At 36.9% G+C, this 25,727-nt stretch overlaps 1 protein-coding gene across 8 annotated transcripts in view; it reads left to right on the top strand.

Annotated features, from left to right (window-relative positions):
- Positions 1-25,727, top strand: part of CDC42BPA (CDC42 binding protein kinase alpha) — a 426,736-nt gene that overhangs the window by 291,347 nt on the left and 109,662 nt on the right. For all 8 annotated transcript variants that reach the window (XM_036754912.1, XM_036754907.1, XM_036754911.1 and 5 more), the window contains exons 10-12: positions 195-361; positions 1,205-1,327; positions 15,969-16,102. In XM_036754912.1, the coding sequence (XP_036610807.1) occupies positions 195-361; positions 1,205-1,327; positions 15,969-16,102 (424 nt within the window). The remainder of the gene's footprint in view (positions 1-194; positions 362-1,204; positions 1,328-15,968; positions 16,103-25,727) is intronic.

Genomic DNA, 25,727 nt, shown 5'->3' with positions numbered 1-25,727 from the left:
ATATAAAGAGTTTTGATGTTATTCTTAAAATGTTTCTACTAATTAAATGAGATTGCTTTTTTTATTTGTTTTCCTGATTAGTCTAGAATGTTGAATAGTAAAGTTCTTTTATGAATAATGAATAACTTTTTTTTTTACTCATCTTTAGGATTTTCATCTCAAAATGATGTCAAGTTATCTTCCCTTTTCTTCAGTGTTCTTTCAGATCGAAGTTGTTTAAGAGTTACAGCTGGGCCTCCCTCAATGGATGTTGACGTCAATATTCAGCGCACTTTGGAGGACAGTTTAGCAACTGAAGCTTATGAACGGAGAATAAGACGTCTTGAACAGGAAAAACTTGAACTTAGTAGGAAGCTTCAAGGTAAAGAATTTTTTAAGGTAGTGCTGCCACTGTTTTGCACTCTTATATGATAGGCAGTGCTAGGCACTAGAGGTACAGAAACAAAAATGAAATAGTCACTGTTCTCAAGGAGTTTATATTCTAGAGGGAGAAAACAGAGATATATGAATATATACCAAACATTTCCAAAACTAAACAGCAAGAAATAGAAAAGGATAGAAGAAAGTATTAACAGAAGTATACAGAAAGATGAAGATTGGAGCTGAACTTTGAATGAAACTAGCTCTGTTCTGAGACGGGAGCTGTGCAGCTAATATAGTGTAGCCATGGAGGATAGCCTGTGAAAAGGAACAAGTATGGAACCCCCAACATGAGGAATAGTATGAAAGCCAGTAGAGTTGGTCCATGGGAATATCCATCTATTGTTCTGTTTTTCTTACCAGCTCAGGGAAAAGGTGAAGAAGTAATCAAGGGAGATATGTACTGGTCCCTGTTTGAAGAGAGCACAACTGGTGTGAGTGCTTTCTCAAATGGAGGTTTGAGGAGGAACTCAGTGATTTGAGAAAGACACCTTAGGTGTGGGAAAGATTTCAATGTGAGAAAGCCACTGGGGCCAAAGTAGAGAGATGGTCTTATGAGTTGTGGATTGGGTCAAGTTATGGATAGGCTGCCTTCCCAATTCATTAGGTATATGTTCTTAAGACGGCAAGAATGAAAACACTTGTGAATATTGTACTATAGTCATACTACTTTTATGTCTGGAATTTGTCATTAACTCGGCAAGGATTTTTCACATATCTGTTAATGTAGTTCATAAAATGCATGGGAGTCACTTATCTTATTTTTCTTTCTTTCTTTTTAAAGAATCAACACAGACAGTCCAGGCTCTGCAGTATTCAACTGTAGATGGCCCATTAACTGCAAACAAAGATTTAGAAATAAAAAACTTAAAAGAAGAAATTGAGAATTTGAGGAAACAAATAACAGGTAAATTTCCATGGTTCATTTTTAATATTTTTGTATACAGAAATAGTTCTCCAGAGTACTGATAAATTAAGAAAAAGGCATTTCTCTGTTAGCAAATGCTATTCTTTCAGTGCTCTACTAATATCATAGTGAAATTATGGGTGACTCTTAATATTTATAGCACTATTTCCTATAATCCTTTAATATTTTTAAGAAATATTAATTTTTTAAAGACATTTTTACATTTTTAATTTTTTTTGTAATTTAGATCATGTGTTCTAAAACTCTGTGTGGTAATTTATTGATCATCTAGGACAGCTTCATTTTATATATAGAAACTGAGACCCAAACAGATGAAATGACTTAAATAAGATCTCATAGCTGGTTCATGTCAGTGTTATATTTCAGGACTCAAGTCTCTCAATTACTGTTGGGAGTTTGCTTTTTACACTACTACTGTTTGCCTTTTCATTAGCAAGCCTTTTAGGCATATAAATAAATAATCATTTTGTAGCAATGCTGTTAAGATAACATGTCCATTTTATAGATTTCTTTCATATCATCTTTTTTCTACTAGTCAAAAAATATGTATCTTGTCACCTTCTACATATCGTGCTTCTAAAAACTTAGTGTAGCAGTATTATCACTAGGATCCTATCAACAGTTAGGATCACCAGGCAAGTGGCTCTCAATCACCCAGCACTCTATTCCTCTGTGGCATAACCCAGGCTTTTTATCTAGGAGTATGTGTCAGTCATGATATGTCACTCATGTTGCTTTACCTCTGACTATCAGTCATATTTCTTCCCTTCTGAACCAACTTCTTGTTTCAGGTGGTTAACAGGTATTTATTAAATACCTACTGTGTGCCAGTTATTATGTTGGAAACAAAGATAAAACATAAAATAATCTGCCTCCAAAGAGCTTATGCTCTGCAGGGGAAAGAACTTTATATCCTCTGCATATAGACAATAAATACTGTGGTGAGAGACACACCTTCTTTCCTCCCCGACTGTCATATATGTTAGGCTAGTTTTACTTCAGAGGGTATTTAAACCATCCTTAAGACTTATTTAGCTTGGAGGAATAAAGGCTCAGGCTGTTGACATCACTTTCTGGTACCCTGAGTAGTCAAGAGTAAGCATTGATTAAGTGCTTAATATGTGCCAGAAAGTGTAATAAGTACTGGAGTCACAGTCTCACGTGGGGGGAGAACATGCAAATGACTATATACAGACAAGATATAAACCAGATAAATTGGGCATATTTTCAGAAGGAAGGTACTGAGATTAAGGCAGGCCAGGAGAGACTTCTTGAGAAAGGGAGACTTTGGCTGAGATTTAAGGGGGCATGTATAAGATACATTATAAAGGTAGAATTGATAGGACTTGGCAACCATTTGGATGTGGGGGAGGGAATGAGTGTGAAGATTTGAAGATGATGCCTAAGTAACAAGCTTGTGTTACTGGAAATATGGTGGTATCCTTGACAGTAACAGGAAAATTAGGAAAAGGGGGAGGACTTGAGAGGAAGGGTGATAGAAGGAAGATAGTAAGTTTAATTTTGTACATATTAAGTTTAAAATTGTCCATGAGACATCCAATTTGAGATGTTCTAAAGAGAATTGAATATTCAAAAATGGAAGTTATAAAAGTTAGGGCTGTATACATAACTTTGAAAATCATTGGCACAGTGATGATAATTGAATCCATGGTAACTGATGAGTTCTCCAAATGAAATAATATAGAGTGTGAGAAACGTGGTTTTGGGGATCATTGGACTTCCTAGGCAGGGCCAAAGTCCTGAGGAAGAACCCTGTGATAATCCCTAGGGAAGGCTGTACAGACCACAGGACTGCCAGAGGATGACCAAGTGGTAGCCATCCCTTAATCCGTGGGGATCATAGGGCCTCCTAGGGGTCAAACCCTAAGGAAGACCCAAGCGAAGGCCCCTTAGGATGGTGGTAAGATCACAAGACTCCCGAGCCAGGGCCGGAAGTCCCAAGTGATGTCCCCTTAAGAAGGCCGTGCAGACCACAGGGTTCCCCAAGGGCATCCAGAGTGGTAACCCTCTTAACACCGCAGTGGGGATCACAGGACACCCCAAGACAAGATCCAGGAGTAAGCCCAGCGAGCTTCTGCTGCCTGTTGCTTCCTTTCACTTGACCTTAGGAAAATCCATGTGATTTGCCCATTCACAGCCAAAGAACTCAGGACCAGAGTGGGCAGAGGAAGGCATTTTATTACGCTCCCCGAGAGAGCGGGTGTAGTGCTCAAGGGAACACTCACACCGATACAGCTGCAGGAGCAGGGGTAACCATTCCCTTCACTCCTGCCAGACTCATGGTTAGTTTACAGTCTGTTTTTTGCATAGTTTTCCTAGGTTATACAGTTTATATAAATAGGATAATAAGGATACAGAAGCAAAAGTGAAGTTAGTTAGATTTTCCTTGTCTTAGTTTAGGATTAAACTATATTCTTGTACTTCCCCTACTTTCCCTCTTTAACATATGCAAATTATGCAAATCAGTTGGCCTGGATTCTTGACCCAGACCCTAGATAAGCTTGAACAGGTTCAAGTGGGTTTGGCCTCTCTAATTCCCTAGACTGCCTTCTCAAAAAGTATGCACATGCGTACAAGCCTCTGACTTCTCACGTGACCGACCTTGAGGCCTGGTCTCTGCTAAAGCTGGGGTGGGGGAGGGCAGGGAAGCACACCTTTAGTTCTGTGGAAACAAAACTCCTCCTCCCATTTCTTACATAGAGGAACAACAAAAGAGGCCTCAGGACCGAGCCTTGGAGGAACACTGGTGATTAGTGGTCATTACCTGGATGAAGATCGGCAAAAAGAAACTGGGAAGGAGTTAACTAGACAGGTAGGAGGAGAGCCAGGATAGTACCACAAAAGCCTAGAGAGAAGAGAATATCCAGGAGAAGCAGGTAGTCTGAAGTGTCAAAAGCTGCAGAGAAATCCATAAGGATAAAGATTGAGAAAAAGCCATTAGATTTGGCATTTAACAGAACATTTTTAACTTAGGAGATAGCAATTTCAAATGAACAATGAGATTGGAAGCCAGACCGCAGAGACTTAAGAAGAAAGTGTGAAGAAAGGAAGTAAAAGCATCTTTTGTAGACAGCCTTCTCAAAGTATTTGTCCAGAATAGGGAGGAAAGATACGGGGTGATAGCTAGTTGGGATGGACGGATCATGTAAATTTTTTTTTGAGGATGGAGGACACATAAGCCTGTTAGTAGGCAATAAGGAAACAGCCAGGAGACGGAGAGATTAAAGATAACTGAGACATAGGTCTCTGCCCTTCTTCCAAACTACTTTCCAGTTTTCCCAGCAGTTTTGAACTCAGATAGTGAGTTCTTGCCCCAAAAGTTTGGATCTTTGGTTTTATCAAACACTAGATTGTTGTAGTCATTTACTTCTGTGCATCTTGTACCTAATCTCTTTCACTGATCCACCACTGAATTTCTTAGCCTGTAACAGATTGTTTTCATGATTACCACTTTGTAATATAGTTTGATATCTGATACTGCTAGGCCTCCTTCCTTTGCATTTCTTTCTCATTGATTTCCTTGATATTCTTGACTTTTTGTTTTTCCAGGTGCATTTCGTTATTTTTTTTTCTAGCTGTATAAAGTTTGATTGATATGGCATTGAATAAGTAAATTAATTTAGATAGAATTGTCATTTTATTATATTGGCTCAACCTACCAATGAATAATTAATATTTTTCCAGTTGTTTATATCTCTTTGTGCGAAGAGTGTCTTATAATAGTGTTCATATATTCCCTGACTTTGTCTTGGCAGGTAGACTCCTGAGTATTTTGTATTGTCTGTAGTTATTTAAAGGGAATATCTCTATCTCTCCTTGATGAGTTTTGTTTGTAGTGTATGGAAGTGCTGATGATTTATATGGGTTTATTTTATACCCTGCAACTTTGCTAAATCTAGGGTTCTCTAAGCATTCCGTTATATCATCTGCAAAGAATGATAGTTTTGTTTCCTCATTGCCTATTTTATTCCTCCAGTTTCCTTTTCTCATCTTATTATTATAGCTAGCATTTCTAATACAATATTGAGTAACAGTGGCAATAATGGACATCTTTGCTTCTTCCTTGATCTTATTAGGCATAATGCTTGCTCTTGTTTTGGATAGATATTACTTATCATTTTAAGCTTTCTTATGTTTTTAATAGTAATGAGTGTTGTTATTTCATCAAAAGCCTTTTCTCCATCTGTTAGAATAATTATGTGATATTGGTTGTCCACATAGTCTTGTTACTTTAAAAAGAAAACGCAGTCAAATAGTTGGTATCTGAAGTTTGTCATTCAGCTTCAACACTATCTAGCGTGTATGGTTCAGTAAAACTATTTTATTAAGACTTTTTATTGGTTCCACAGCAGTAGCTAATTAAAAGCGTAATTGTATCTCTGCTAAAATTTAGAATGCTTTTATACTAAACAATAAAGAACACCAGTGTAACTTTGTGCTGCATTAAAAACAGAATAAAAATAAAACAACTCAAGTCAGCCTTTATCAAATATAAAAGAAAAAAAAACAGTTAACCTGGGAGAAGCTTTCTTATATTTCAGTTCTCTTAAGAGAAAAAAGAAAAGGTAATACACTAGACAGTATAACCTCTTTTCTCCTTTGCCACTGCCACCCCTGTGGTGTAGGCTCTCTTTGCCTCACACCTCACTTATTGAAATAGCCTCTCAATATATTCTTCAGCCCACTGACACTGGCCTCTTTGCTATTCCTTGCACAAGACACTCCCATGTTCCTACTGGGTATGTTTTCATTGGCTAACCCTCACATTTGGAATGCTCTCTTTCCTCATCTTTGCCTCCTGGCTTCAAATCTCAGCTAAAATTCTATCTGATACACAAAACCTTTCCCAATTCTACTTAATGTTAGAGTGTACCCCTTGTTGTTTATCTCCAATTTATCCTGGATATCACTTTCTTGTGTATAGTTGTTTACATATTGAATATTTGGTGTAGCAACCTGTAATTGAAGTGTCTTTCAGTCTTTGTGGATCATTGTTACATTAATAGGGTAGCTAGGTGGCTCAATGGATAGAATACCAGGACTGAAATCAGAAAGACTCATCTTCCTGAGTTCAAATCTAGCCTTAGACACTTATTAGCTATGTAACCCTGGGCAAGTCACTTAACCCTGTTTGCCTCAGTTTCCTTATCTTCAAAATGAGCTGGAGAAGGAAACAGCAAACTGCTCCATTATCTTTGCCAAAAAACCCCAAATGGGGGCACAAAGAGTCAGACACAACAGAAAAACAACAGAAAAAAATGTTCTGTGAGTGTGGTTCATAGTTTTTTCTGTAATAATGCTTAAATTCTTTTGTATTTTATTTATTGAATTTCCAAGTGGATTTGTATTTGTGGTATGAGAATTTCTCATCTCTTTGTTGATAAAGAATAACCAACTTCTTTTGTGTAATTGGGGGAGTGTTCAATTGTTGAAACATTTCTACCATTCCTTTGCAAAATATGCATTGATCTATATATCTGACTCCTTAAGAATGAGCTTTCTTTTAATTTCTTTAGCAGTGGCCTAGTCTTGTATTATTTTCATGAATCTCTTAATTTTTATAAACATATTTAGGTTTTTGTTTGATGTTCATATTTATTTGATTTTGTGTGGATATTATCCCTGGAGGGTATTGAGATCCACGAGTTTTATAAGCTTGATTTAGTATAAAACAATATCAGTTACATTTGACAAGTCCACTCAGTAGCATGTATTATTTTTCTGTAAAGTTGTGTTTGTCTATTGAGGAAATAGTTCTATAAATTTTAAACGTGTTTATCATGCAGTATGAGAAAATCTATCATTCTTCTTTCTTGACAGAGAATTGTGATAACTGTGTTGGGGGAGGAGATAGTATATTATGTAATATTATATGAGTTTTTATTTGGATTCTTTTCATATCCATTGTGATCTATTTTTCTAGTCCAAGATGTATGTAAAAAATACTGCTGGCAGTATTATTGTTTTTATCTAGCTTGAGTTTGAATAAAAATGGTTCAGGAACAAGTCACTATCCTTTTGTTTTAAAAAAAAATCATACACAGACCTGTACCATTGTACAGTTAGATAAAATGACTGCTTATTGTAATTGAATAAAAGCACTGGACTGTAAGCTCACTTAAAGCATCTTTGAAATGACTTCATTTCATATACAAGGACAGGGATGATATATGTACTCCTCTTTGTTCTTAAGAATTTTTATTTATTCCACTAGTTTTCTATATTTTGAAAGTTTTTCATTGCATGTAGCTTGAAGGTTATGAGTCTCTCATATGGTGCTATTTAAAACATTGCTCTTGGATATTTGTGGATCCTTCCATCTTACTATCTCCTATTGAAAACTGGCTTTCCTTTGATAACCACCTCCCTGGCCACCCTTTCCAGTACTGCCTTCACCTGCACTCATGATCAAGGCAGAAAAATTGGAATACTCCCTGCTCCCCATTACCACTTCTGGGTTTTACCCCTTTCTCCTTCACCTCTCTTCCTTTAAGGTTCATAGTATTCCTATCTGTCACCCAATCAATATCTTAGTAGCTATTGTCTATAGATCCCTAGGTCACTCCTCTTTCTTCCTCAATGAGTTGATTATTTGGCTCCTCCTCAATTCCTGCCTTTATAGTAGGGGACTTCAGCATACATATTGATTCTCTGTCAATACTCTCACCACTCAGATCCTCAGCCTACTCCCTTCCATGAGCTACTCCTCCACCCATCTCAGCCACACACAAAGATGATCATACCATTGTTCTTGCCATCATCGACAAATGTACCGCCTTCATTCCAGAATTCTCTTATCCGACCATAAACTTTTGACTTTTCACCTCTACCACTGCCTTCCTTTATATAACCTTGCCTTTCATCCTCACCATGACTTCCTATCCGTTGACCCCTCAGTTCTCTCCCAGGCTGTCTCCTCCGCATTCTCTCCTCTTCTCTTCATCTTGACTTCTTCATGAACCAGGTCAACTTTACATTGTCCTTTCTTGAATCCCAAGCCAGTTTATATGACCAATTATGTCTAGCCAAACTTCAGCCTTGGATCACTCCCACCATTTTTTAACTTCATGCCTACACATGTGCTGCAGAAAAAAGGTAGAGAACATTTCTCAACTGTTCCATCAGGGTCCACTACAAATTTATGTTTCATAACCTCAACTGGGCCCTCGCTGAGGATAGACAATTCTGTTATACCTCTCTTATCAACTCACTATCCCACTCTCCACAGCAGCTCTTCTGAACCTTTTCATCTCTCTGCAAGTCTCCCATGGCTCCCTCCCTCCCTTCTCTCTCGGCTGAGATCATTGCCTCATATTGCACAGGAAAAAAAAATGCGGCCATTTGCTATGAACTCCCTTTTGTCCTCTCTTTCTCATCTTTCTCATTCAGGTACTTCTTGCCACATTCTCCTCTTTCATCCCTATTTCATATGATGAAGTGACTTATTCCTTACCAAGGCTAACCCCACTACTTGTTTAAGCAATCTCATTCCATCCCATCTTTTCCAGTAGATTGCCTCCTCTGTCATCCCCACTCTTAATTTCAATATCCTCTTCTCTATTGGCTCATTTTCTGTGGCCTACAAACTTTCCTGGTCTCCTCATCATGAAAAAAATCATGACTTGTTCCTTCAATGTCTACTAACTATTGTCCTATATCTCTTCTGCCCTTTGTAGATAAACTCCTGGAAAACACTATCTATAATAGGTGTCTCCACTGTCTCTCCTGTCACTCTCTTCTTAACCCCTGAAATTCTGGCTTCTAACATTATCACTCCACCCAAAGTTATTTATGATCTTATGCCAAATCTAATAGCTTTTTTCAGTCCTCATTATCCTTGACCGCTCTGCAGCCTCTGACAGTGTTGATCTCCTTCTTGATACTCTATTCTCTCTAGGTTTTCAGGACAACATTCTCTCCTGGTTTTCCTCCTACCTAGCTGATCTCTCTTTCTCTGTCTGTATATACATATTTGTATATAAATAAAATATGAAAGAAAAAAATGTGTGTGTGATGTTTTCTCCCCATTAAAAGCTCCTTGGGGGCTGTGACTATTTTCTTCTTCGTATTTTTGTATCCTCAGCACTTAGCACAGTGCCTTCTATATAATAAGTGCTTAATAAATGCTTGCTAATTGATTGGTTGCTCCTAAGCAAAATCAGCCTACAGTCGTTTAAGTATCAAAACAATAGACAAAAGAGGAGGAACACCTATAAAAGATTTTTTACCACAGACTTTTTACCACTGAGATAAGTGGAGACACCATATTTTGACCTTTAACATCACAGTCCAAGATACATATTTTAAGGGAGTAGAAATCTCACTGAAGAAAACAAAGATTGGAAAAGCAAGTGGATTAAACCAATTACATACAGAGATCTTTGCTAGAGATGACACTGTTCTCAAGGTATATGAAGGATAAGGGATTAGAAAAGAAGTTTCCGTTGAAGATGGTGGAGTGAGAGGTTTTATAGGGCAGCTCTCCCCTTACTGCAACAAAAAATACAAATAGAAAGTCCCAAAATTCCCCTCTAAAAAACCCAGTGACATGACATCAAAAGGAATAAGTAATGATAAAAGAAAAAGAGTAGGAACTGGCCTAGTGCTGTAGACTAAAAAGGGGGAATCATAAAAATGATTTTCATTGGAAAGGAATATTACAAATTAATACACTAAAATAGAAGACAGAATCAGGCAGTTGTGCGGTAGGGAGGATTAATTAGCATGCTTATCTCACCTAGATAAAGGAAGGGTAAAATAAACAAAAAAATTAATAATAAACTGCAACTCTAGGTTAGGATGGGACAAGACCAAGAGAGAAGGATTTGAAGGGTAGAGAGATTGGGTTTAGATTATTGTAGTGTAAGTAAACATAATGGTAAAGACTAAATGTTAAATCTAAATAGTAAATGTGCTTATATGTATATATGTATGTCTCATTACCAAACTCATTGTTTTAGACTGCTATAGTTCCCAAACTCAAGCTATGTAGAAAGAAAGGTAACTATAGATTAATTTGCATCACAAATGTTGGTGTAAACATGTTAAATAAAAAACACCCCTGGCTCACCCCAAAAATACCCTAAAACTATTAACTCCTATTTTTTGTTATTGCCTCTGTGCCTTGTTTTTGTTAAGAATTATCTCCTTAGCCATAGCTCTGAAAAGTAAATGGTCTAATTCTCTTATAATTTTTAATGGCATGACCTTTAACATTCTTTTTGAACATATTGTGGTATGTGGGGCAAATATGTATCATCTCAATATGTTTTTGTGATCATTTCTGATGTTCAGTTAAGAATTCTCCTGCTTAGCCATAGTTGTAAGAAGTAACTCCTTTTATCTTCCTTTGTTTTTTAAAAAATTAAGTTTCTTTTCATATTTAGGCCACATATCTGTTTCGACATATGTGACATATGTTCTGAAATGCTATTCTAAATCTCTTTTTTGCCAAATTGCCTTCTAGTTTTCCCAGCATTTCTTATTGAATGGGAAGGCCCCCCCCAAATAGGTTATGTTCTTGGGGTATCAAAAACTGGGCTACTAAGTCCAGTTATTTCTAATGTTTGCTTACATCCAAAATATTGATTTACTCATCATTCCTACTTTTTTCCATTGCTTACTTTGAAATTCTAGCCCTTTTGCTCCTCTAAATGAATTTTTTTATGTAGTCCCTTCGTTAGTTTAATTGATTAAACTCTAAATCTGTAAATTAATTGTTAGTATCATCACTTGAGCCTTCTTTTCTCTCTCCATACCTCTCAGTGATCTGGACTCTCATGTATTCAATTATCAGATCTGTTCTGATGACTCCAAAAATCTGTATATTTGTTGTACATCTCTTTTCTGACTTCCATTCCTGCATAACTAATTACTTGCTAGACTCTCCTGCTCTCCCTTCCCTATACGTTCTCTCCCCTTTCTCTTTCTTCTCTATTCCTTCTCTCTTTTCCCCTCTTCCCCTTCTCTCTGTTAGACACACATGGTAATATATAATTAGTTGTTAAATCTTGTCAATATACTTACACACCTCTTGCATTTGTGCCTTTCTCTCCCTGTTGATAGCTGCAGCCTTTATCACTTTTGTCATCTAGACCATTTCAACTTGATTTCCCTCTCCCCCTTCTAATTCAGCCATTGTACAACTGCTGAAATCATTTTCCTAAGGGAAGTTAGACCTGTAGGTCTAACTCTAATTAGCAATTCTCTGCTCAAGAATCTTCAATAGCTTTCTATTGTCTCTAGATAAAATATAGACTCCTCAGCTTGGCATTTAAAGCCCTTTATAATTTGCTTGAGCATACCTTTTTAGACTTATTTCACATTACTCATTTTCAATTTGCTCTTCCGCAAATTCAGTATTCCTTCTCTAGAGCTGTAAAATATTACCTCTTCATTTCTACATCTTAGAATTCTTAGCCTTTTTTAAGGCTAATTTCACTGCCACATTCTATGGGAACTATTTCTTCACCTCTCTTAATTGGTACTGCTCCCTCCTTCCTCATTATCTGGTACTTTCTTCAGTGCCTGAGGCATCCTTACTCAGGAACTACCCCCTGTGGTTTGCTCACACTGGACTATGTCTCCACAAGGTCCATCATCCTCCCATTAATGAGTTTTTCCTGCATCCTCCATTCTGTGGAAGGGCCAAGGTGAGATAGCTTCATTCTCATCCTGGCCCTGTTACTGACTTTCTGGATTTCAAAACCATGTTCCCGTGCCAGGTACCTTCCTCTCCCAACTCCATGCCCCTTTTTAACTTTTTGTGTGTTGTTTTCCCCCATTAAAATATAAGCCCTTTGAGTACAGGGACTCTTTCTTTCTTGCTTATATTTTAATCACTAGTGATTAGCATAGTGCCTGGCACATTATAATTGCTTAATACATGCTTATTTCCTTCCTTCCTTGTGATTACTTACTATTTGTATATTCTATCCTCCAGTAGAATATATGGTTGTTAAGGTCAATAACTGGTTTGTTTTGTTTGTTTGTCTTTCTATCCCTAGCACCTTGCTCAGACCTTTCACATAATAAATGTTTATTGAATTTAATTAAATAAATAGATCCATTTGCTATGTGTATGGAAGTACTTATTACCAACTCTAAAGAACAGAACCTTTTCTTGGTTGATGGATTTTCAGTTTTTAAGAAGCACTTAACGTTTTGTTCTTAACAGTATACTAAATCCTAATATTTAGTGACTTTATACCTGTGGTTTGGAAATGGAAGGGATCTTACGATATTATCTGGGCCTATTCTCTCCTTTTGCAGATAAGAGAACTGAGGTATGGAGAAGTCAAAGGACTTGTACCAAGATTTCAGCCTATGTCCTCTTACTCTAAATTCAGTGTTCTTCATATTTAAACCATATTTTTTATTTATACCTTAAAGCTATGTTGCTATGTTATTTAACAATGAAATAATAAACATTTTATTTATCATGTAATTTCAGGTGATATCCCATTGTCTGACTTCAGCATTTCCTTTAAATGAAGAAATTTTAAGAGAGGATTTTGGGAAGATGGTGGAGTAGGTTAGAAAATTCCAAGCTCTCCAGATGTCCTCCACAAACTAGATAAAATATCTTAGAGCGAACATAGAGTGGTAAAAATAAATAAGAGTAGGGGCAGAATAGTGGTCCTCCTAGGGTAGTTGGAGAAGATCTGAAGAAAGATCCCAGGATGCATATAGCCACTTAAATAACAAGTGATGAACCCTGGGGTTAGCTGGGTTGGAAGACAGCCTTGGCTCCAACTACAGAAACTTTCACCCTTAGGACAGTGAGGGAAGTTGGGCATCTGAGCTGGGGAAGATTGAGGGAACATCTGCTGACAGGAAACACCAGACCCAACTGGGCTGCAGAGATGTGGCCCTGGGAAAGAAGGAACTAATACATGTCCAGTGAGTGCAGAAGCATTGGGGCAGGGACAGGGCTGGCTGTGGGCAATTATTGACGACTAGAGGTCTTGGTTTCTGTTTCAGGCCAGAGAGGAGAATTGAAGGATCTGAGGCCAGAAGCACCATCTCCTAGGCCCCAGAACTAGAGACAATTACAAAAATTTTAAAAAAAAAAGAGCAGGCAAAAGAGAAAGAATTCAGCAATAGAAAGTTGCTAGGGGAATAGAGAAGACTAGGGTTCATCTTCAGAGGAAGATACTAAAGCAAAGAAACCCTATTCTACCCCAAAGAATAAAGTCAAATGGTCACCTGTCCAAAAAGAATTCATTGAAGAACTTAAGAAAAACTTTAAAAATCAAATGAGAGAGATTGAGGAAAAGCTTAAAAAAAAAAAAAGGAACAATCCAAGAAAAACAAGAAGAGTATGAAAAGAAAGTCAACCAATTAGAAAAGGAGATCCAGAGTCTTAAGGAAGAAAATGACTCCTTGAAAATCAGAATTGGACAAGGGGAAGCCAGCAAAGTCATAAGAGACCAAAAAATAATAAAACAAAATACAGAATATGAAAAAAATAGAAGAGAATATAAAACATAAGAAAAACAGATGATCTGGAGAACAGATCAAGAAGAGAAAACATGAGAATAATTAGACTAGCTGAAAGCTACAATCAATAAAACACTCTTGATACAATAATACAAGAAATAACAAAAGAAAATTGTCCTGAAACATTAGAACAAGAGAGGAAGCTAGAAATAGAAAAAATTCACTGATCACCACCTGAAAGAAATCCTATGAGGAAAACCCATAGGAATATCATAGCCATATTCCAAAACCTCGGCTCAAGGAGAAAATATTATGAGCAACAAGATAAAAATTTACATATGGCGGCACCACAATTTAGAATCACGTTAAGACCTAGCAATGGACATACTTAAGGCCCACAGGACATAGAGCACTATATATCGAAAAGCAAAACAACTGGTATTCCAGCTGAAAATATCAGCCCCAATAAAGCTAAGCATAATCCTGAATGAAAAAACAATTGCATTTAATGAATTGTCAGACTTCTAAGATTTTGTTTTTTTAAAAAATGATCTTAATAGAAGATTTGACATACCAAAGCCAAGAGAAATATAAGATGCATACCAAAGACTAATTACAAGGCACTCAAAAAGGACAAACTGTTTACCTTTTTTGTGAGGAAATGTAAAACATATATCTAAAATTGCTATTAGTAATTGGGTAGTTCATAAGAAAGATTGGGGTAGACCCGAGTATGATATGATTTTAAAAAGTAAAACTGTTTGGGGACAGCTGAAAATAGTAATTATCTTAAATGAGGTGCAAAAGGGAGAACTGACACAGAGGAATTAAATGGGAGAGGAGGGCTGTTAGTTCTGGAAACCTTCATCGGGAATGGGTTCAAGAGGAAACAATACATATATATCTAGAAAAGCATAAAAGTCTTCTAAATTCAGAAAGAAATGAAACACGAAGGGGATAAGGAGGGGGGAGAGGATAAGGGAGGGATCTTTAGAGGGGAGAATGAAGGAGTAATTTAAAGGGGAGTATAGAAGGGTGTTCAGATTAATGGGAATGGGAGGAATAAGGGAGGGATCCTTGAAGGGGGTAGGTTAAGTAATAGGAGGGCAAGGTTGCAGGTAGAAGTAAGGAGGGATAATACACATAAAATAAAGATCAGGCATAGAATTTGTTAGGGAAAAAGTAGCAGGTGTGGAAATCATGATCCCAAAGTTAAGGCTAAAATAGATTTAATCAAAAGAGAAAAATAGGAAAACTATACTATGTGTTAGCCATATTCATCAGCATTGATTTGGACTATTTAAAACTTTCCGGGGGTGGAGAACCTGTGGCCTCAAAGCCACATAAGGACTTCTAGGTCATTGGGTGCAGCCTTTTGACTGAGTCCAAATTTTACAGAACAAATCCTTTTATTAAGGGGATTTGTTTTGTAAAGTTTGGATTCAGCCAAAGGGCTGTGCTTGAGGTCCTAGAGGGCCACCTGTGGCCTCGAGGCCAAAGGTTTCCCATCCCTGAACTAGATGTTATAAATTTGGAATATTGCTGTGGTGTAGGAAATGATGTATTGGTGGATTTGGAAAGATATGGGAAGACTTGGACTTATGAAAGAAGAGGTTGTTCATCCTCAGAAACAGGACAAATAAGTGTACTACAGTCTTACATAGATGTATATACATATATGTGACTATAAATGAGTATAATTATTGATATCTCAATATATGTATGTGTAAGTGTATGTATGTATAGGTATATGCATATTTATATGTGTATATGTCTATATATGTAGGTATATGTGTATGTGTGTGCATATGTGTATTTTTTATATACACACACCTGTACTTAATTGTAGCCTTCAGGGATAGGGAGGAAGGGGGAAAAAAGAACAAAGTAAAAAGTGCACAGCAGAGAACAAAAGAAAACTTGAAGCAAAGAAAAGATGGACAGCTCTCAACACAATATGTATTTTTGTATTTATATATTATATGGAAATTTATTGAATCCTTTTGTGTGTTCTGATGTGCACATCGCAACACTTTTTTTTCCTTTTCTTATTTTGCATTTAAGTTTAAAATAAAATGTACAAAAATTTTAAAATCTTTAATCTTTGTGAATAATTACATTGTGCTGTTTATAAAGGGAACAATATCTTTCATTTTAGATTCTGATCATCTAGAACAACAATTGGAAGAAGCTAGTTCTGTGAGGCGAGAACTAGATGATGCTTCTAGACAAATCAAGGCTTCAGAGAAACAAATAAAAATGCTAAAGCAAGAAAGAGAAGACCTGAATAAGGTAAAAAAAAACAAGATTCTGTTTTCATATCTTTCTGAATTCTCCAACTTTTTCAGATAACATATTTAAACTATTTCACATCTCTACTGCCCTGCTTCAGCAACTACTCACAGCTTAACCAAAAAAAGTCTAAGCCTCTGATAGAAGGTATAGTATGGACCTAAGCCTCCAGTCCAGCTTTATCTCATACTGCTCTTTTACATATTCTATGTAGAATATTTACATATTCTGCAATAGCCAAGGTATTCTATTTTGCATACACCTCTGCATTTGCTAATGTTCTTTTTATTCTGGAATTCCTTATTGTCTTGAAAATTAGATTGTATACTCTAAGCACTTAAATAAGTGTGTTGGATAGAAAAAATCAAGAGAAATCAAAATAAAATTTCTTTATAATTTTCTGACCTGAAAGTACTTTAAAAGTGTTGTAATTTAATATCCTTTTAATATATTTTTGCTGACTTTTCAAATGCAATGCATATTTAAAATATCGTATGTTGTATCCTTCTTCCCCAAAAACAACATAAGTACATTTGGAAATGAATTTCTAAAATCGCCAGTGAAACTCATTTATCATTTAAAATAGCATTTAAGCTAAAATATAAAGAACATTTCATATTCTCTTTTTAAAATTTCCAAGTATATTTAAAAAATAATAATTTACATGACAAAGCAAAAGAGTTTTGGAATATAGCAAAACTATTTAGAAAAGTATTTGTTTGGGGGCAGAACCAAGATGGCAGAAAAAAAGCAGTGACTCACCTGAGCTCTCCCAATTTCCACTTCAAACAACTTTAAATAATGCCTCAATACAAATTCTGTAGTGGTGGAAGCCACAAAAGGATGAGGTGAAACAATTGTCCACCCCAAGACAACTCAGAAGATCAGCAGGGAAGGTTTTTTTCAATGGGGTGAGAATGAGTGGAGGAGTGCAGTACAGCACAGGCTGTGCTAGCGTAGGCTGGCTCTCAGCAAACAAGTAGCAGGCCTCAGGGGGCAACTGAATTGGTGGCAGCAGCAGTGACTCTCAGCCCACAAACAGTAAGGGGTCAGACTGTTGGTCAGAAGGAGATTGGGGGTATCTTTGCTGGCATTGGGTGCAAAACTCTGTTGCACTATCCATACTGAGATCTGGGTACAGTCTAAGGGTGAGGAGGAGCTCTAGCAAACCAGAACTTGCAGCTGCAAGGGACTGGGAGAGCCTGGTAACAGTTCCAGGGCAGAAGAGTGCTTTTGCATTTGTATCTAATGGTCCTATCTTGGAGGGCAGGAGGGTAGAAATTTACATGATAACTTTGTTGTTTATTTGGAGAGAATAGCAAGTTATATATTGTAGATTTGCAGTTTCATGTGCTGTCATCTTTTTTATTGTACTGTGTTATAGAAGTGCTTACTTTTCCATGAATTGAAAATGAAAGAAAGAAAAGAGTGCTTGTGGTTATTCATAGGCCAGGAGGATAGTAAACACACTTCTTCTTAGATCATACTACCCTGGAAGAACTGAAAATTTAAAGCCACCCCTCTTCCCCTCCACCCCAGAACTGAAAACATCTACATAAAAAACCGAAAGTAGCAAGTCACTTAACCCCAATTACCCTGCCTTTCCCCTTCAAAAAAAAAAAAGAAATTAAAAAAATAAAAATAAAAAACCTAAAGTTTGGGACAGTGCCCCTTCCACCCTGGGAGCAGAGCCCAACTTCAACATATAAAGTTGAAAGTCAAGAAATAGGCTAGAAAAATGAACAAGTAACACCAAACAGAACCTGATGATAGAAAATTACTATGGTAAAAGTGAAGATCCAAACAGAAACTCAGAAGATAACAAATTCAAAACTTGCACACCCAGAGCTTCAAAGAAAAAATGTGAATTGGTCTCAGGCCCAAAAAATTCCTGGAAGAACTCAAAAAGAATTTTAAAAGTGAAATAAGAGAGTATATCAACAAGGCAATAAACACAACATCGATGATAATTATGAATATGCCTATGTAGTTCTGTATCATAAAATATGAGAGACTCTCCATATAAAAGATAGAAGAAGTAAAATATTTATTCAGACACTAGAAGACCAAATCCCATAATCAATAAGTTTAACCCATCCAAGCAGCAACCAACTCCCCAAACCAGTAAGCCCACTTTATCATAACATCAAGGAACTTACAACACAACATCACAGCATGGACCCTCGCCATCCCATTAGCCTTCCGCTCCCCTGCTGGGGCCTTCCCACAAACACACTCACAGCACAGCTAGCTCACCTGCATCTGCTCTCTCCTTCAGTTTTAACTGCTGTCTGAGTATTTCCTGTGGCACACTTTCCTTTTCCTCTCAGCAAGCTCCTTGCACCAGGAGGCTTCCTATGATGTAAGCAGGTCACACGGGCCTAATAATGAGTGGGAAAAATCTTCAAATTTAAATTACCATTACAGATAGGTAGTGGAAAAATTTGGAAAAGAAATGAGAGAGTGATATAAGAAAATCTGGGGAAAAGTTAACAGCTTGGTAAAGGAGGCACCAAAAAAATAGTGCAGAAAATGGTACCTTAAAAACCTTAAAAAGAAACAAATAAGCCAAATGGTAAAAGAGGCACCAAAATCCACTGATGGGAAGAACAGAATTGACCAAATGGCAAAAATTGTATAAAAATTCACTCAAGATAAGAACTCCCTAAAAAAGCAGAATTCTACAAATGGAAAAGGAGATACAAAAATCTACTGAAGAGAACAACTCCTTAAAGAGTACTTTTGGCCAAATGGAAAAGAAAGTACAAAAGCTAATTGACGAAAATAACACCTTAAAAATTAGAATTGGGGAGCAGCTAGGTGGCGCAGTGAGTAGAGCACTGGCTCTGGAGTCAGGAAGACCTGAGTTCAAATGTGGCCTCAGACACTTGACACATGTACTAGCTGTGTGACCTTGGGCAAGTCACTTAACCCTAATTGCCCTGCCACCCCCCAAAAAATTAGAATTGGGCAAGCAGAAGCTAATAACTCTATGAGACATCATGAATCAATCAAACAAACTCAAAAGAAGAAATTGGAAGAAATACTTCATGGGGAAAAACAACTGACCTGGAAAATACATGCAGGAGAGACAATATCAGAATCATCACACTACCCGAAAGCCATAATCAAAACATCTTTCAAGAAAATATCAAGGAAAACTGCCCTGATGTTCTAGAACCATAGGGCAAAATAGGTATTAAAAGAATCCACCAATCACCTTAGGAAAGAGATCCCAAAATGAATAACCCAAGGAACATTATAGCCAAATTTCAGAACTGTCATGTTAAGGAAAAAAACAGGACTTGGCAACTGCAACACTGAATGATCAGAGGTCATGGAACATAATATTCCAGGCAGCAAGGGTGCTAGGACTACAACTCAGAATCACTTACCTGACAAAATTAAGCATAGCACATCAAGGGTAAATATGTTGATTCAATGAAATAGAAGGATTTCAAGCCTTCATAAGGGGAAGACCAGAAAAAAACAAAAATTTGACATCCAGTATCAAGACCCAAGAGAAGCATAAACAGATAAAAAGGGAAAAGAAAACAAAAGGGATTCAATAGAGCTAAACTGTTTACATCCCTACACAGGAAGATGATGCTTATAACTCTTAAAAATTATATCACTAACAGTAGAGATAGAAAGAATATACATAGAGGGTATGAGTATAAGGTAAATTTGAGGGAATGACATAAAAAATTAAGGGCTGAGAAAGATGAATACACTGGATACAAAAGGAAGGGAGAGGTAGAATGGGGTAAATTATCTCACATGAAGAGGTGAGAAAGACCTATTACAGTGGAGGGGGAAAGATGGGGGGCAGGTCAGTGATGGGCATTGCTTGAACCTTACTGTCATCAGCATTGGCTCAAAAAAGGAATAACGTACACAGTTCAATATTGAAATCTATTTTACCAGACATGGAATTAGGAGGGCAGGACATTAAGTAAAGGAGGAGTGGTGGGGACTGAGAGAAGGGAGGGCAGATCAGGAGAGGTGGTAGACAAAAGGAAAACACTGGTGAGGTGGGAAAGGGTGAAAGGAAAGAGAGGGTAAACAGGAAGAATAGGGTGGAGGGAAATACACTGATAATAATCATAAGTGTAAATGGGATGAACTCTCCCATAAAACGGAAGCAGATAGCAGACTGAATCAAAAACCAGAATCCTACAAAATGTTGCTTACAAGACACACACGGAAGCACAGAGATATACACGGAGTAAAGATAAGGGGCTGGAGCGGAACCTGTTATGCTTTAGCTATAAGTAAATAAAGCAGGGGCTCCAATCCTGATCTTAGTTAGACAAAGTAGAAGCAAAATTAGACCTAATTAAAGGAGATAAGGAAGGAAACTACATCTTGCTAAGGTACCATAGACAATGAAGCAATCGAATTAGAAGATCAAGGAATAATATACCTGTTACATTTATGGGAAGAGGAAGAATTTGTGACTAAACAAGTGATTGAGAGAATTATGATATGTAGAATAGATAATTTTGAACACAGAGAATTGAAAAGCTTTTATGCAAACAAAACCAAAGCAAACAAGATTAGAAGGAAAGCAGAAAGCTGGGAAACAATCTTTACAGTAAGTATCTCTGATAAAGGCCTCATTTCTCAAATATATAGAGAACTGAGTTTAATTTATGAGAATACAAGCCATTCCCCAGTTGAGAAATGCTGAAAGATTATGAACAGGCAGTTTTCAGATGAAGAAATCAAAGATGTCTATAGGCATATGAAGAAGTGCTCTAAATTAATTTTGATTAGAGAAATGCAAATTAAAACAACTTTGAAATAACATCCCACACCAATCAAATTGGTTAATATGACAAAAAAGGACAATTATAAATGCTGGAGAGGATGTGGGAAAATTATAACACTAATGCACTATTGCTGTAGTTGAAAACTGAACTGATCTAACCATTCTGGAGAGAAATATGGAACAATGCCCAAAGGGCAACCAAACTGTGCATACCCTTTGATCTAGCTGTACCATGCTAGGTATGTTTCCCAGAGAGATCATTAAAAAGGGATTATGCACACTTATATGTGCAAAAATATTGATAGCAGCCTTATTTGTGGTGGCAAAATATTGGAGATTGAAAGGATGCCATCAATTGGGGAAATGAACAAGCTGTGATATATAAATGTGATGGAATACTATTGTGCAATGAAAAATGATGAACAGGCAGATTTCAGAAAAACTTGGAAAGACTTGTACAAACTGATACAAAGTGAAATGAGCAGAACCAGAAAACATTGTACACTGTGTCAGTAATATCCTGTGATGATCAACTATGAATGATGCAGCTTTTCTCAGTAACACAATGATCCAAGAGAAGTACAAAGGACTCACAAAGGAAAATGCTATACATATCCAAATAAATAACTGAGCGACTCTGTATACAGATCGAAGCATATTTTTTCCACTTACTTTATTCTTTCCCATTTTTTCCTTTTTGATCTATTTCTTCTTCCACAACTGTGATGAATATAGAAATATGTTTTACATGACAGCATATATATAAACTATACCAAACTGCCCACCATTTTTACAAGAGGGAAGGGGACGGATAGAGGGAGAAAAATTTGGAACTCAAAGTCTTGTAAAAATGAATGCTAACATTTTTCTTAATAGGTAATTGCGGGGGGGAAATAAGATACTATTTTAAAATGAAAAAAAAAACCACCAAATTATTGTACTACCTGAAAGCCATGATCAAAAGAAGTACCTGTATATCATCTTTCAAGAGATTATCAAAGAAAACTGCTCTGATATTTTAGAACCAGACAGCAAAATGGAAATTAAAAGAATCCACCAATCCGAAAATTACAACTCCCAACAATATTACAGTCAAATTCCAGAACTAAAGGAGAAAACATTGCAAGCAACCAGAAAGAAACAATTGAAATAATATGGAGCCACACTCAAGGTAACACGAGATTTAGCAGCTTCTGAGTTAAAGTATCTGAGATATTCTGGAGGGCAAGGAAGCTAGGATTACAACCAAGAATCACCTACCCAGCAAAACTGAGTATTATTCTCTAAGGGAAAATATGGGTATTTAATGAAATAGATCATTTTCAAGCATTCCTGATGAAAAGAGCAGAGCTGAATATAAAATTTGACTTTCAAATATAAGACTCAAGAGAAGCATGAAAAGGCAAACAGGAAAAAGAAGTCAAGAGGGCTTCAATAAGATTAAACTGTTTACATTCCTACGTAGGAAGATGATATATGTAACTCCTAATAAACTTTTCATTATTAGGGCTATTAGGAGTCTACATAGACAAGAGGGCATGGGTTTGATTTGACTATGGTAAGATGATGTCTGAAAAAATAAAATTAAAAGGGGAGAAATAGGGATGTACTGGGAGAAGGGGAAATGGAGAGGTAGAATGAGTATACACACAAAAAAGAGGCATAAAAGAGCTTCTGCAGTGGAGCAGAAGATGGGGTAGATGTAATATTATTATGCCATAAGAAATGATGGACAAGATGCTCTCCGAAAAACCTGGAAAGATTTACATGAACTGATGTAAAGTGAAATGAGCAGAATCACGAGAACATCATATGCAGTAATGGCAATATTGTGCCAGGACCAACTGTGAATACCTCTGCTATTCTCAGCAATGCAATGATCCAAGACAGTTCCAAAGGACTTATAATGAAAAATGCCAACCCCCTCCTGAGAGAGAGCTCATGAACTCTGAATGCAGATCGAAGCATAACTTTTAAAATTTTCTTTCTTGTTTTTTTTCTTATTTTTGTCTGTGTTTTCTTTCACAATATGACTAATCTCGATATTTGTTTTGCATAACTGCATATTTGTAAACTATATCAATGAGGGAGGAGGGGAAGAAGGGAGGAAGAAAATTTGGAACTCAAAATTTATTAAAAATGAATGTTAAAAATTGTTTTTTGTGTAATTGGGGGGAAATAAAATATTTAATTTAAAAAAATAGAAATAGTTTATTCAGAGGATTTAGTTTATTCTTAATTCTAAATTATCGATTTGACAGTTTTTTTAGAACATGTTTCAGCTGGGTTGCCCTAGATCCTTTTTTCCACATACAGGGTGTTCCTAAAATTTGGACATATAGACAAAAATGCATATTTTCAAGAAATGAAATGAATGAAATTTTCTTTTTTTAATTTTATTTATTTAATATATTTAGTTTTCAGCATTGATTTTCAGAAGTGTTTGAATTACAAATTTTCTCCCCATTTCTACCCTCCCCACCACTCCAAGATGGCATATATTCTGGTTGCCCTGTTCCCCAGTCAGCCCTCCCTTCTGTCACCCCGCTCCCCTCCCATCCCCTTTTCCCCTCCTTTCTTGTAGGGCAAGATAAATTTCGGCACCCCATTGCCTGTGTATCTTATTTTCTAGTTGCACGCAAAAACATTTTTTTTTGTTTTTGAACATCTGTTTTTAAAAACTTTGAGTTCCAAATTCTCTCCCCTCTCCCCTTCCCACTCACCCTCCCCAAGAAGTCAAGCAATTCAACATAGGCCACATGCTTATCATTATGTAAAACCCTTCCACAATACTCATGTTGTGAAAGACTAACTATATTTTGCTCCTTCCTAACCTATCCCCCTTTATTGAATTTTCTTCCTTGACCCTGTCCTTTTTCAAAAGGGTTTGTTTTTGATTACCTCCTCTCCCTATCTGCCCTCCCTTCTATCATTCCCCCCTTTTTTATCTTCTTCCTCCTTCTTTCCTGTGGGGTAAGATACCCAGTTGAACATGTATGGTATTCCCTCCTCAGGTCAAATCCGATGAGAGCAAGATTTACGCATTCCCCCTCACCTGCCTTCTTTCTCTTCCTACAGAACTGCTTTTTCTTGCCACTTTTATGTGAGATAATTTACCCCATTTTATCTCTCCCTTTCTCCCTCTCTCAATATATTCCTTTCTCATCCCTTAATTTGATTTTATTTCTTTTAGAAATCATCCCTTCATCTTCAACTCACCCTGTGTGCGCTCTCTCTCTCTCTCTCTCTCTATGCATATATATGTGTGTGTGTGTGTGTGTGTGTGTGTATACATATATACACACACACACATACCTATACACACACACACATATATATATACATACATACACACACACACACACATATATATATATATATATATATATATATATGTAGATAGATAGATAGATATGCATATTCCCTTCAGCTACCCTAATACTGAGGTCTCATGAATCATACACATCATCTTTCCATGTAGGAATGTAACCAAACAGTTCAACTTTAGTAAGTCCCTTGCGATTTCTTTTTCTTGTTCTTTTTCTTGATTACCTTTTCATGCTTCTCTTGATTCTTGTTTTTGAAAGTCAAATTTTCTATTCAGCTCTCATCTTTTCACTGAGAAAGCTTGAAAGTCCTCTATTTTATTGAAAATCCATATTTTGGCTTGGAGCATGATACTCAGTTTTGCTGGGTAGGTGATTCTTTGTTTTAATCCTAGCTCCATTGACCTCCAGAATATCGTATTCCAAGCCCTTTGATCTCTTAATGTGGAAGCTGCTAGATCTTGGGTTATTCTGATTGTGTTTCCACAATACTCAAATTGTTTCTTTCTGGCTGCATGCAGTATTTTCTCCTTGATCTGGGAGCTCTGGAATTTGGCGACAATATTCCTAGGAGATTTCTTTTGGGGATCTATTTGAGGAGGCGATCGATGGATTCTTTCAATTTCTATTTTTCCCTGTGGCTCTAGAATATCAGGGCAGTTCTCCTTGATAATTTCTTGAAAGATGATATCTAGGCTCTTTGATCATGGCTTTCAGGTAGTCCAATAATTTTTAAATTATCTCTCCTGGATCTATTTTCCAGGTCAGTGGTTTTTCCAATGAGATATTTCACATTGTCTTCCACTTATTCATTCCCTTGGTCTGTTTTATAATATCTTGATTTCTCATAAAGCCACTAGCTTCCACTTGCTCCAGTCTAATTTTTAAGGTAGTATTTTCTTCAGTGGTCTTTTGGAACTCCTTTTCCATTTGGCTAATTCTGCCTTTCAAGGCATTCTTCTCCTCATTGGCTTCTTGGAGCTCTTTTGCCATTTGAGTTAGTCTATTTTGTAAGGTGTTGTCTTCTTCAGTATATTTTTCAGTATTTTTTTGGGTCTCCTTTAGCAAGTCATTGACTTGTTTTTCATGGTTTTCTCGCATCCTTCTCATTTCTCTTCCCAATTCTTCCTCTACTTCTCTAACTTGCTTTTCCAAATCCTTTTTGAGCTCTTCCATGGTCTGAGACCAGTTCATGTTTTTCTTGGAGGCTTTTGTTGTAGGCTCTTTGAGTTTGTTGACTTCTGTCTGTATGTTTTGGTCTTCTTTGTCACCAAAGAAAGATTCCAAAGTCTGAGACTGAATCTGTGTGCGTTTTCGCTGCCTGGCCATGTTCCCAGCCAACTTACCTGACCCTTGAGTTTTTCAGCGGGCTTTGACTGCTTGTAGAGCAAAGAGTACTTTGTTCCAAGCTTGAGGGGATGCACCACCTCTGCCACACCAGCACTTCTCCTTCCCCAGGAACCCCCAACCCGGAGTGGACTTAGGTCTTCAGCAGGCTGTGTACTCCTGCTCTTATCCTCCACTT

Source organism: Trichosurus vulpecula, chromosome 4, assembly GCF_011100635.1.
Source record: "Trichosurus vulpecula isolate mTriVul1 chromosome 4, mTriVul1.pri, whole genome shotgun sequence".
Classification (NCBI taxonomy): domain Eukaryota; kingdom Metazoa; phylum Chordata; class Mammalia; order Diprotodontia; family Phalangeridae; genus Trichosurus; species Trichosurus vulpecula.
This window is presented reverse-complemented; position numbering and strand designations above follow the sequence as displayed.